The 13,234-nt window shown below is 37.1% G+C and overlaps 1 protein-coding gene across 5 annotated transcripts in view; it reads right to left on the bottom strand.

The window, feature by feature from the left end:
* The window catches only part of PRKG2 (protein kinase cGMP-dependent 2), a 100,617-nt gene that overhangs the window by 17,084 nt on the left and 70,299 nt on the right, over positions 1 to 13,234 (bottom strand). For all 5 annotated transcript variants that reach the window (XM_070505535.1, XM_044766716.2, XM_070505533.1 and 2 more), the window contains one exon: positions 88 to 251. In XM_070505535.1, coding sequence (XP_070361636.1) covers positions 88 to 251 — 164 coding nt within the window. The remainder of the gene's footprint in view (positions 1 to 87; positions 252 to 13,234) is intronic.

The following is a 13,234-nucleotide window of genomic DNA, read 5'->3' as shown; positions in this document are numbered from 1 at the left end:
ACTCTTAAGTTATATATTTTTTATCATTAGGAAGTTATTTTTGCACTTCTCTGAAGAAGAAGCTGAACACAGCTTGAAGGTACTTACTTGCCCGTTAGGAGCTCATACACTAGAATTCCCAGGGACCAAAAGTCCACACTGAAGTCATGTCCTTTGTTAAGAATGACTTCAGGAGCTACATACTCTGGAGTTCCACAGAACGTCCATGTTTTCTGTCCAGATCCTATTTTCTTAGCAAATCCAAAGTCAACCTGGAAAAGAATGTCAAGGAAATTTTCAGAGACCATAAAACTCACGTTCATCTTTAAGTCTCTCTCTCACTTCTCCAATCTTCTTTCTCCACCTCCACCCTTCCCTTCACAGTATACACACACACATCACGGACCCTCTCATCTATTCTTTTGCAGGGCCAGGTGTAAATCTAGTTACATTGGAGAAAGTCATAGGCACACACATCTACACCCAGGACCCTTAAGAACAAGAGGAATAGTTTAGCAAGGGGAGAACCAAATAACAAATGTGAAGCTCAGGGCAAGCAGAAAAATAATTTTCAAATCAATGGTGGGATTCATTGGGAAGAGGGGAGAAGGGGGAAGTGATCAACCCTTGTGCACTTCAAGCTCCATCCTAAAAGGAAAAACAGTGGCAGAATTGAGTTTGGGAAAGGGACTATTGTTGAGAAAGGGTGCTTAAAATACTAGACAGTCTTTAAAAACCATATGCATAATGTTTGTACCCTCTAAATTTTGGCAGTCCACAGAAAAAGCCAGGATCATTCCTTCCCAACTTTGGCTGGACTCTGTGCACTTTCAGTCCTTCTTAGGGAGGCGGGTTGTGGATAGCACCTGCAGTAACTTATTTATTCTGAAAAGATACAGTCAGCACCTAATATAGGCCAGGCTCTGTGCCAGGCTCACAGATACCAAGTTGACTGGAAAAGCTCAGAGTGTTGGGAATACTTACACGTACATGATTAACACTGTATCATGTGATACAGGATATAGTAGAAGATTATGCAAAGTGTAAACTCAAAGGGCCTAAAAACATGTCCTTCTGGAACATTAGGGAGAAGATGGTTGGGGAAGATGTCATTAGGAGGTGACATCTGAGGTCTGCCTTGACTGGTGATTGGGAACTCTCCCAGGGTAATGAATTGGAGCTACCCTCATCTTTCTTTTCAGAATAGGCCCCTCCCCTTTTCTGAGACTCTATTCAGTGAACTCTGTGCACAAAATAGAGAGCGGAAAGAAGGCTGGAGCAACGGAAGACTCGCTCATCGAATCGAGGCAGTGTAGACGACCGAAATCGTGCACTGCAAACCAAACAGTTGGTTTTCTTCCACAGGGGTTGTTTAGCACTTTTCATCTCCAATACATACAGACATTGTTTTAATAAAATCGCCCTCAACCTCCTTCAAGTAAACAGACACGCACATTATACCTGGGCTTCAACATGCACATTTTAAGGGCTGCATTATGCATGGAGTGTCTCAATAAAACAGCAACCATCTTGGCTAAAAAGCTAAATAAATAAGGTTAACGTATCAAAATACACCCTTACCTAAAGAAGCATGAGTTGGCAAACTATAAAATTCAGCTCTCACTTATTTATTCAAATATTAATACTTAAAATCTTTGTTTTACTTTAAATAAATCTCTTAGAAATTTATCTTCTTACTAAAGCATTTTAGTATTTATCACAACAGCAAGGATTTCCTTATTAGAAAAAGGAAATTTAAACAATCTAATTTGAAGCAGGCTTTTACTGTTTTCTTTTATCCACACAGAATGACTTACAAAGATTATATCTAAGAGATGGCTGGGGATATAACGAAATTAAAATTTGTAACCATCTGAGATTAGCATATCTACTTACTCCTTAGAGAAAGAACCAATATGAAAATCCTAGCTAATTTTATAAACACTGAAATTTAAGAGACAAGAAAGCAATGCTCATAATTGCATTTCTATGCATGTATATATGGAAACATTATATTTTGTTATCTTATAACAGCCTTTCAACTCATTCTTTTCATTGCATTTAAGTTTCCTTTTAAAGATGACTGGAAGTTCATTAGATGTTTAGGAGAGATTTCTAGCTCTGAAAGTGGTAAGGTTTAATTTGAATAGCTGGTTTTGCTTTTATAATATTTGCATATTGTCCCAAACAGATGGTAATAATTATATTAAGATTTTAGGATTTATGAAAACTTACTACTTTCTTTAACTCCTTTGATCTTCTGAACTTTAGTCTAATCCTTTTTGGTCAGAGGAGGCTGACACTTGGACCTATCCAAAGTCATACGCCTAATCTAGAAGGCCTCAGATCTTCCGATGTCAAGTTCTGTGTATTTTCTATAAAAACTCACACTACTTCTGTGTTGTACCACCATGGATATCACCTCAAAGCCTCAGTCTTTTTTTAACCCTATCTCTTCTAGGCAACAGAAATGTAAGTTCCTTCTTTTATTCATTCAATGAATATTTATTGAATACCACTATGTACCAAGCACCAGGATACAGACAAGTCCCCCTCCTCTTGAAGCTTACATTCAAGAGAATGAGGAGAACAAGCATAAAACCACAATATCATAAATAATAATGCCAGATAGTGACATATGCTATGAAAAAACATACGGCAGAGTTTGGTACAGAGATCAGCAAGAATTGTACTTTAAATAGAGTGATCAGGAAAAGCCCCTCTGAGGAGGTAGCATTTGAGCAGATTTGAGCAGAAATCTAAGTGAAATAAGAAAGAGAGCTCTGTAAATATCTGAGCAAGAGCGATCCTACCAGTGGCTGCCAGGCTAGCCCAAAGGCTAGCCTTTGGGAACATGCATGGCAAGTTCAAGGATGGGCAAGAAGGCCAGTGTGGCTGGGCCACAGTGTGTGAGGGGAAGAGAGGTAGGAAGTGAGGGCAGTTTATGTAGTGGTCTGGTAAGCCACAGAAAGAACTTCAGATTTTTTTTTCTAAGAGGCCACTGGAGGATTAAAAGAAGGGGGAGGCATGGCTTAACTAACGTTTTAAAGGGATAATTGCTAGAATGATCTAGAAGACAAGAATCTAGAAGACAAGAAAGTAGACCTCCTCCCCTCTTTTAAAAAATTCTACTAGCAGAACTGAGCTTTCAAGAAGAATCTCTGGAGAAGCTGCATACAGGTTTTCCCTTGTTTCTATTAAATTCTCAGTATTAAAGATAGCTTACATAATGCTGAAAGCTTAAAAACATTAAGTCTCCAAAGATTTTAATAAACTATAAGGTTTTAAAATGCTCCTAAATTTGCAGCGATGATTGCATCATTCAGAAATAGAAAAATTAGCACTGTGGCTTGCTGGAGCTGGTGTCCAGTAAGTGTTAGCTTTTCCCAGAAGTTTCTCTCTAGTTCAGTAAATTTGTCAGATATTGGTTGTCTTGGTCACATAAAAAATGGACATAAAATGACCAGTCTCATTAAGCCAGATGATTCATGGAGACATAACATTCCGAAAAAATATTCATGTGGCATTTTTAGGGCACTTACTTTGCCCAAGTCTAGACGAGGGTAAAATGGAATCTGTTTATCTGTCCACCAACAACCAAAGATGATTTCACGTCCTTGTGATACTAACATCCCTCCACTAAAACGGGCAACACTTGGATGGAAGTGAGAGTGAGGGAGGCTAAGCTATGGGATGGATGAGTTTTTCACAGCAACACTCATTCTTTACGGGGGTGTGGTGACTCACTTGAAACACTTAGTGTTTAGTAGAAAGTGGGCAAGATGAAGGGGAGCTTTGCATCCACGAGATCAAACTGAAAAAATCATTGGAGGCTCATCTCATATGCCACAACCTCTTTCAAGCCTTCCTTGAGTTTAGAGAAACAAATCCTTTCTCCTATGAGGTTCTTTCATACTGTTTATGTTCCACAATTACATCCCTCACGGCAGCATCGTCTAGTTGTGCGTGAATAAATCTAGCTCCTTGAGGAGAGGCATTATATCCTATCGTTTTGTAGCAGATGTGCAGCATGCTTGGTGAAAAAATCTGCATGAAGAGATAACCATTAACATCAGTTTCAATAAGATATATATAATCTGCACGACAACTTTGTAAGCTAGGCACTACTATTTCAATGTTAAAGACGAGAAAATTAAAGTCTAGGATGGTCCCAGATACTTGGGGTAAGACGTGAACCAGGTTCCAAAGAGATTCTTCCCATTATAGGTAAACTGATGAGGAAGCAGAATATTTTTAAGGAAAAAGAAGCAACATACGTCAAGCACACTGGCAGGAAAATCTTAACTGTCACTTAATAAGTACAGCTATTAATGGTCTGGCAAAAAGACTATGGTTGGAGCCAATGATTACTCTTATTTTTCAAATTATGAATACTTGATACATATAAATACTGTGACATATAGCTACGTCATAAATGATGAGAATAAAAACACGCCTAACCCGACACCAGTTTAATAGACTAGAACCAATACAGAAGCCCTACATGCTCCTCCCAAAGAGTCCTCCTGCCCATTGCCAAGAGGTCACCATCACCCTAACTTCTGTGTTTATCACTGGCTTGCATTCATTTTTAATTTTATCACATATCTAATATCATTGAATGATGTACAGTTCTCATTTTTAAAAAGTTTAGATAAGTCATATCTATTCTTGGGCTAACTGCCTTTCTCACTTAAAATCATATTTAATCCATATTGTAGTATATTTATTTTCGTTGCTGTGTCACACACCACTGAATTAACATGCCATGATATTTTTTGTCCATTATGCTGTTGACAGACATTTGTCTATTACCTAATTGTGTCCTGTCACAAAAATGCTTCTGTTAACAACATTTTTCATGTCACCTAGTGAACATGTCTAAGAGGGTAGAATTGCTGTGTCAAAGATGTGCTATCTTCAACTTTATTATAATAGTCAAATTATTTTCCATAGGCGTTGTACTATGTTAGCACCCCTTTCACCAGCAGCAGTGTATACGAGTTCCTGTTGCTTGCCTTCAGAAATGTCTTGGCCATTCTTGGCCCTTGGTGAGTTTATATAAACTTTAGAATCAGCTTGCCAAGCTTCATGGAGGGCACTGCTGGAAGTCCACTGGAAATGTATCAGATCTGTAGATCATTTTGGGGACTACCGATATCTTTAGGATGTTGAGTCTTTCTATTTTTAAACCTAGTACTTCTTTCTGAGTTAGGTAGGGTAATGCTAACTAGTGTAACAAGCATATCCAAGAAAGCATAAAAGCTTAAACTCTACATTTTTTATTTACTTCCTCACATAATGGGCTTTCCTGAGCAGCAGGGGGATCTTGAGTGAGACTGGACATTAATTTGCCTTCCTTAGGAGTTTCCTTTGGAGAATCAAGTTTATACTAAAGTCACAGAATAAGATGGAAATTATCTTTGACTGTTTTCTGGAAGAATTTGCATAAGATTAGATTAATATTATAAATTCTTGAAGCAAATTCCCTGGATCTGGTGTGCTATGGACTGAATGTGTCCCTCCAAAATTCCTCAGTGGAAGTTCTAACCCCAAGGTGATGATATTTGTTGGAAGGGCCTTTGAGAAGTAATTAGCTCATGAGGGTGAAGCCCTCAGGAGTGGGATTAGTGCCCTTATCAAAAGAGACACAAGAAAGATGATCTTTCTCTCTCTGTCATGTTAGGATACAGCGAGAAGACAGCTGTCTGCAAACCAGGAAAAGAACTCTCACCAGAACCCGACCATATAAATAAATATACAATAAACATATACCATATACGAATAAATATATACAGTTCACATATAGTAGTAGAGTTGCCCAAATACTTTCTAATCCATGTAAATCTCTGCTTAAACTGTAATTGCGTTGTTGTAATAGTTGTAATAGTAATAGTCTTTATCTGTACCTCTTCTCTTTTTCTTTTGATCAGTACTACCACAGTTTGTTAATTTTATTAGTCTTTTCAAAACATTAACCTTTGGCTCCATATCCCTTATCTTTTATATTTTATTAATTCATGGTCTTAATTTTATTTTTTTTTCTTCTCTTTTCTTTGGTTTTGTTTCTCCCTTTTCCATCTTCTTAAGTTGGATGCTTAACTCATTAATTTTTAGCCTTTCTTATTTCCTATTGACACATTTAAGCCTATAAATATTACTCTTCCTATCATTTTAGTTGCAATCCACACGTGTTGATATGTAGTATTCTCTACTGTGTAACTCTGTTTTATAATTTTCATTAAAATTTCTTCTTCACTGATCCTTGAGTTATTTTGAAATATCCTTAAAATTCCAATGAGATGAGTTATGATTTTTGTTAGTGGTTTTCTTATTGATTTCTACCTTAAATACACTGATATCAGTGAACAAAACTTTTGTGTTCCTATTTTGGGAGTGAGGAGGAAGCTGCCTCACTGACCTTTCAATTCATTCTTATATGCTCAGCAATGTGCTAAATCCAGCAGTAACCACTGCAGCACAGTTTCTGCCATCGTGGGGCTACCAGCATGAGGGGCAGATCGATCACGAAGAAGCAAGCAACAATATCAACATTTAGTATGTTTTAAATTGTATTTTCTTACATAATATTCATAAGCAAGATTAAGTTGCTCTGTCACCACATGAGATATGTTACTCACATGAGTTAATATCATAATCATAGAACATTTGTTGATGAGTGACAGCTGAAATTTATTCGATTACAACCAAGTTTTCTCCTGAGCAACTGCAAGAAGGCTAGCTACTACACAAATTCTTCTTGGGTTGAGAACAAGGTGGGTTTTTCTTTAAACTCTAAGTACTGTCTTATATCTTAATATAGTCCGTAATTCATTCATGATAACCATGACTCTTAACCATTATTACCTTCATCAGTTTTCCTTGGGCTTGAAAGTGCAGAAAGATTTAGAAAATTATTAGATGGGCAAGTGAGAGATAGGGATGTGAAAGTCTTCATGGTCCTTTACTAATACCAGCTAATTCTTAATCTCTACCCAATGTGTTTCCTGATGGAGACATCCTGGATCAGTTGGGATCCATTTGGGAACAAATCAGTCTGGCAATCTCAATCATGAATTGGGGAAGAAGTGTAGAATGTGGTCTTCATCCTTCACTACAAACTTATCCTTTGTAATGATCACAGAAGGGCATACCTCTATAGCTTCTAGAGGAACACTTTCAAAATCTAGACCTTTCTCTTACTGAGGTCTTTTTTCTAGGCTTTCATTGTTATTCCTTGCTGGAGAAAACACCTTTCCTTACTTGTTGTCCTTAGATATTTTATCCCTCACAGATATTGCCGAGAAAAGATGAAGGAATATGAAAACACCACATCACAATTTGAAGAATGAGGCCAAGGTCACCCTTATAAGGAGTCTTTCATTCTCAAAGACTTGGTGTCCAAGTCTGGTCTGCCCAATGTCCATCATCCAGATGTGCATTCCTGCTGTGCTGTCACTAGGCACCCCCACCGCCCCCACCTCTACAACAATGCCCTCAGAAACTCTCAGTGGAGACAGCTTTGCTGGGCTGCCAGGCAACAGCCCAATTACTGTTTTTGATATTTACTGAAACTTGCTTAATGGCCCAGTATGTGATCAAATTTTGTTAATGTGTATTCTCCAACTATTGGAACAATATTCTATAAGCCCATTAGATCAAGTTTATTGTGTTGTACAATCTTCTAAAGCTTTAGTGATTTCTGGTCTGAATGTTCTATCAATTTCTGATAGAGGTGTATTAAAATTTCCTAGTTGTTCATTTCTCTGTATTAGTTCTTGTCAAATTCTGCTTCTTATTTTTGAAGCATTTTAGTAGGTAAATACAAGATCGGGATTTTTCTATCATCTTGGTAAAATGAAACTTTCATCATCATAGGCCAACCATCTTTGTCTCTAGTAATGCTTCTTCCCTGATACCAACATAATGAAACCTGCATTTAAATTTGTTGACTATTTCTCAGACATATTTTCTATGCTTTTAATTTCAATCTTTCTGTATCCTCATATTTCACGTCTGTCTCTTATCAATATCGTATAACTGATTTTTATTTTTTAAATCTGTTTGACAATCATTGGTTTTATCTGGCACATTGTCTATTTATATATGCGAGATTTCTTTCTACACTCAATTTATGCTTTCTCTCTGATTGTTTTCTGGGTTTCCCGTTTCTCCTTTGCTGCCTTCTCTTAAAATAACTGACATTTTCTCCTACTTTAATTCCAATTATTCCTACTCTGTTTTCATGCTGCTGTTGGTCACTTATTCAGCATTTTCTCATTTTTAATACTATTAGGGTAGAATGATTATTATTACTTTATACCTTAATTTTAAAAGATTTTACAACATATTTGCCATTTTTCTATGGTCACCACTCCCTGTTGCATCTTAGACCCTTTACCAGGGATCATTTTTCATCCCCTTTAAGCACATCCTTTGAGGTAGGTGGTAAGCACCCTTCATTCTTGTTTGAAAATGCCTTTATTTCACCCTTCTTGAAAGAGAGTTTCCCTAGATTTATAATTCAAGTTGTCAGTTTTCTTTTCTCAGAACTTTTAAGACATTATTCCACCACATTTTGGCTTCCATTGCTGCCATTGAGATGTCAACTCAAAGCCTAATTCTTACTCCTTTATATGTAAACTATCTTTCCTCTTTGAAGCTTTTAAGACTTTCTTTTTGTTTTTGTTCAGTACTTTTGCTACTACAACGGCCAACAGCCAAGATAGTCCCAATGATCCACTTTTTCTGGTAATCAGAGGTGTCCTCTCCCACAATAAATCAGGGCTGGCCCTGTGTGGCCAACAGAATACAGTGAAAGTGCCCACATATAACTCTGAGAGTAGATCTTAAAAGACACTGTAGCTTTTCCTCAGTCTCTTGGATGACTCATTCCAAGGGAAGCTAGCTGCCATGCCATGAGGACATTCAACCCAAAAAGCAGCTCATGTGGAACAGAATTAAGGGCCCCAACTAACAGCCAGCATGAATTTGCCAGCCATATGAGCAAGTCTTTTTGGATCTGGATGCCCTACTCAAACCCTAATCAAGCTTTCAGGTGACTGCAGCCCCAGCCAACACGTGACCGAAACATCATGAGATCTCTAGTCAGAACCATCCAGTGGAACCACTCCCAAATTCCTGACCCATATAAACTGTAAGACATCATAAATGATTCTTGTTTTAAGCCATTACATTTTGGAGAGATTTGTTATACAAAGATAGGAGCTACAATAAATACAATTTGTCCCAGTTGGGATTTGTTGGGAATCCTTTACCTGATGATTGGTGGGTTTTTTTTATAATTTCCGGAAAATTCTCAGCCATTATTTCTTTAAATCCTGCTTTTCCTTCATTTTCTATGTTATTTTTATCTTTGACTCCAATTAAACATTTTAAGAACTTCTCACTCTATTCTCCAAGTTGCGTCATTTCTCTTATTTTTCATCTTTTTGTGTCTCTATGCTACATTCTGTGTAAATTACTTAAACTTATCTTTCAGTTCACTGATTTTGTGAATCATCTGCTATTTAATTTATTATATTTTTCAAATTGATGTATCATTCGCAAGCAATAAAATGCACAGATTTTTGGTATACAGTTCATTGAATTTTGGTGCAGATTATACTCATGTAACCACAACCACCATACGGTCAAGATATAGACACTTCCCTTATCTCACAAAGTTCCCTCAAGCCCCTTTCCAGTCAAATGCCCCTACCAGAGGCAACCATCACACTGATTTGTACCATCTATCCCAGAACATCAATAAATGTAATCATACAGAAGATAATCTTTTGCATCTGGCTTCTTTTGCTCAATAGGTTTTGAAATTCATTCATGTTGTTGCTTGCAGTAATTCATTCCTTTATACTGTTGAGCAGCACTCCATTGCTGAATGGACTACTATATGTTTATACATTCAATTGGTGATGGGTATTTGGGCTGCTTCTGATTTGGGAACTTTTAGGAATAAAGCTGCTATAAATATTAGTGCTCAAGATTTTTGAAGACATAATTTCAATTTTCCTGGATAAATACCAAGGAGTGGAACATCTACCAGGGAGTGAATTTCTTGTCAAAGAATTGGCGTATGATTGATTCTATGAGAAACTGACAAACTATTCTTCAAACAGCTTTCAATTTTCTTTTCCCACTAGAAATTTAGGAGAATGATCTCATCAACATGTGGTATTGGCAATCTTTTAAATTATAGTCATTCTAGTGGGTGTGAAATGGTATCTCTTCATGGTTTTAATTTGCACTTCCTTGATGACGACTGACATGGCTTATTGATCATTCCTGTATCTTCTTTTGTGAAGTGATTTTTTGAGATTTTCACCATTTTTCTTCTTAGATTGGGTTGTCTTTTTATTATTGAGCTGAAGGAGTTATTTATATACTTCAGGATACATTCAAGTCCTTTGTCATATAAATAGATATTGCAAATATTTTCTCCCAGTCTATGGCACAATTATTCATTTTCTTAACAATATATTTTAATGATCAGAAGTTTTTAATTTTGATGAAATCCAATTATGATAGACCGCATGTTTGTGTCCCACCAAAATGCATATGCTGAAACTCTAATCCCCAGTGTGCTGATATTTGAAGGTGGGGCCTTTGAGAGGTAATTAGGTCATGAGGGTAAAGCGCTCATGATGGGATTGGTACCCTTCTAAGAAGAGACAGGAGAGAGGTTTCTCCCTCTCTCTCCCTCTTTCTCTCTCTCAATCTCTCCCATAGGAAGAAGTGAGAAGGCAGCTGTCTACAAGCCAGGAAGTGGGCTCTGAACAGACACCAGATCCATCAGTGCCTTTATCTTGGACTTCCCCACCTCCAAAACTGTGAGAAATAAATGTTTGCGGTTTAAAACACCCAGTCTATGGTATTTTTGCTATAGCATCCTGAACGTTTTAAGATTACTACTATTTGTGTTCTAAGAAATCTCTGCTCACCCGTGTTGTGAAGATATTACCCTATGTTTACTTCTGGATGCTTTATAGGTCTATGATCCATCTGGAATTAATTTTTGTATATAGTGTGAGGTGGGAGCCAGGTTCTTTTCTCCCCGACACATGAATATCCAGTTGTGTCAGCAACACCTGTTGAGAAGACTAGTCTTTCCCCCTTTGTTAAAAATCAGTTGACTGTATACGTCTATTTCTGAACCTCATTCTGTTAGATTAAGCTATTTGTGCATCGTTACACCATTTTCACACTGCCTTGATTACTGTAGCTTTATAGCATCAGATGTTATAAATTTCTCAATTTTGTCCCTTTTCAAAGTGGTTATTAACACTTCCAAACACTGCATCTCTGAGTAAGCTTTTGAATAAACATCTCAGTTTCCAAAAAAGTGGCTGCTTAAATTTTTATTGCAATGGCCTTAAATCTGTAGAGTGATTTGGGGAGAATGGACAGCTTATGAAGTATTGAGTTGTCTAATCTACGAACATAGTGTAGCTTACCATTTAGGTATATTTTTCCCAGTAATATTTTGTGATTTTCAACATAGAGCTTTATTTATTTATTTACTTATTTATCTTATGTTTTTTTTTTTTAAAGATTGGCACCTGAGCTAACATCTGTTGCCAATTTTCCTTATCTTATTTTCCCCAAACCCCCCAGTGCACAGTTGTATATTCTAGTTGTAGGTCCTGGTTCTGCTGTGTGGGATGCTGCCTCAGCCTGGCTCAATGAGCAGTACTAGGTCCACGCCCAGGATCTGAACTGGCAAAACCCTGGGCCACCAAAGCAGAGCGTGTCAACTTAACCACTCGGCCACTGGGCTGGGCCCTCAACATAGAGCTTTTACACATTAAATTTAATCACATTTATTTTATGATTTTTGACGTTATTATAAATGGTATTTTTAGTTCATTTTTAAATATTTATGGTTAGTATATAAAAATAGCATGTTTACTGGTATATTGACTTTGTACCTGTAATCACGCTTAATTTACTTATTCTTTCTAATAATTTTTGGCAGATTCTTTAAGCTTTTCTACATAAACAACTATGTTGTCTGCAAATAAAGACAGGTAAGTTCTTCCTTTCTAATCTTTTGCTTTTCTTGGTTTCTTTCATTTACTAAAATCTCTGCTACAATGTTAAAAAAAAAAAGTAGTAAGAGAAAAATTCTGGCCTTGTTAACAATTTAATGGAAAAACGTTCACTATTTCACTGATAGGTGTGAGGTTAACTAAAGGTTTATCCCACATGCCTTATACATTAAGGAGTATCCTGAAATGAACAGCTGTAAATAGGTACAAAAATGTCAATTTTTCACCTAGTGTGGTTCCCTTTTGCCAAGGTTTGACTGTCTATCTTTCATTGCTTTCCAATGCCTTCACACATTTTTACACATACATTATAATTAATCTCAGTAAGAAGCATCGCCTAATGCAAGCTACTCCACCATTACTGAAAACTTCCTTTGAATATTTAATTTCAATTAAGTTCTTAATTTCTTAATAGAATTTTTATTTGCTAGCTCTTTTCCATACCTGTTAGATCTTTTTCTTGAAAGTCTCTGCCCCTCATTCACTTGTCATTCCCTCTCTTGTTTTAAAAAGGCATTAACTGTATTCATTTTACATTCCGTATCTGATTACTCCAGTACATGAGGCACTTACATGCCTGTCACATAATGCTCAAGGTACCTTTTCTTCCTCATACATTTTTTTAAAAATTATTTTTTCAAATGTGAGCTCATCTTCCTTGGAACTTTATCTCTGGGAGTTCTTTGTATCCTGGGTTGAGACTACACTATTCCAGAGGGAATATACATTGATTCCCGGAAACTTGGGCATGCTACCAACATGGATCCATTTTCATTTAAATTCTTGTTTGGCTTTTTCCACCCTTGAAGACTTGGCACCCAGCCTCCATGAAGACCAGCCTATGGCCAAAAATTCTTAGAAGAGACTCTTTTGTTCCTCCACCAAGAGCCCAATAATGAGAAACGCATGTTTTCTTGCATGCGTTCTGTCTTTATAAAATTAGATATTTTTTCTTGCTTTCTGTTTCTCTGAGAGTGTAATCTGTGTAACTCCTGGCTCAGGGCAATGTTCTCTGATTCAACTTCCCACATTGCCCAGGTCCAAAACTTGGTCTCCTGTTCCCAGAGAGTGCAGCTACTAAAATCAAACCTCTGGGCCACCTAGGCTTGCTGGGTGCCCGCAAGACAGCAGCTTCAGGGTTTGAGTTCCACCCTACACTACTGCTCAAGATGGGTTCCCCGCCTCAGGGG

This window comes from Equus asinus, chromosome 3 (genome assembly GCF_041296235.1).
Source record: "Equus asinus isolate D_3611 breed Donkey chromosome 3, EquAss-T2T_v2, whole genome shotgun sequence".
Taxonomy (NCBI): Eukaryota; Metazoa; Chordata; class Mammalia; order Perissodactyla; family Equidae; genus Equus; species Equus asinus.
This window is presented reverse-complemented; position numbering and strand designations above follow the sequence as displayed.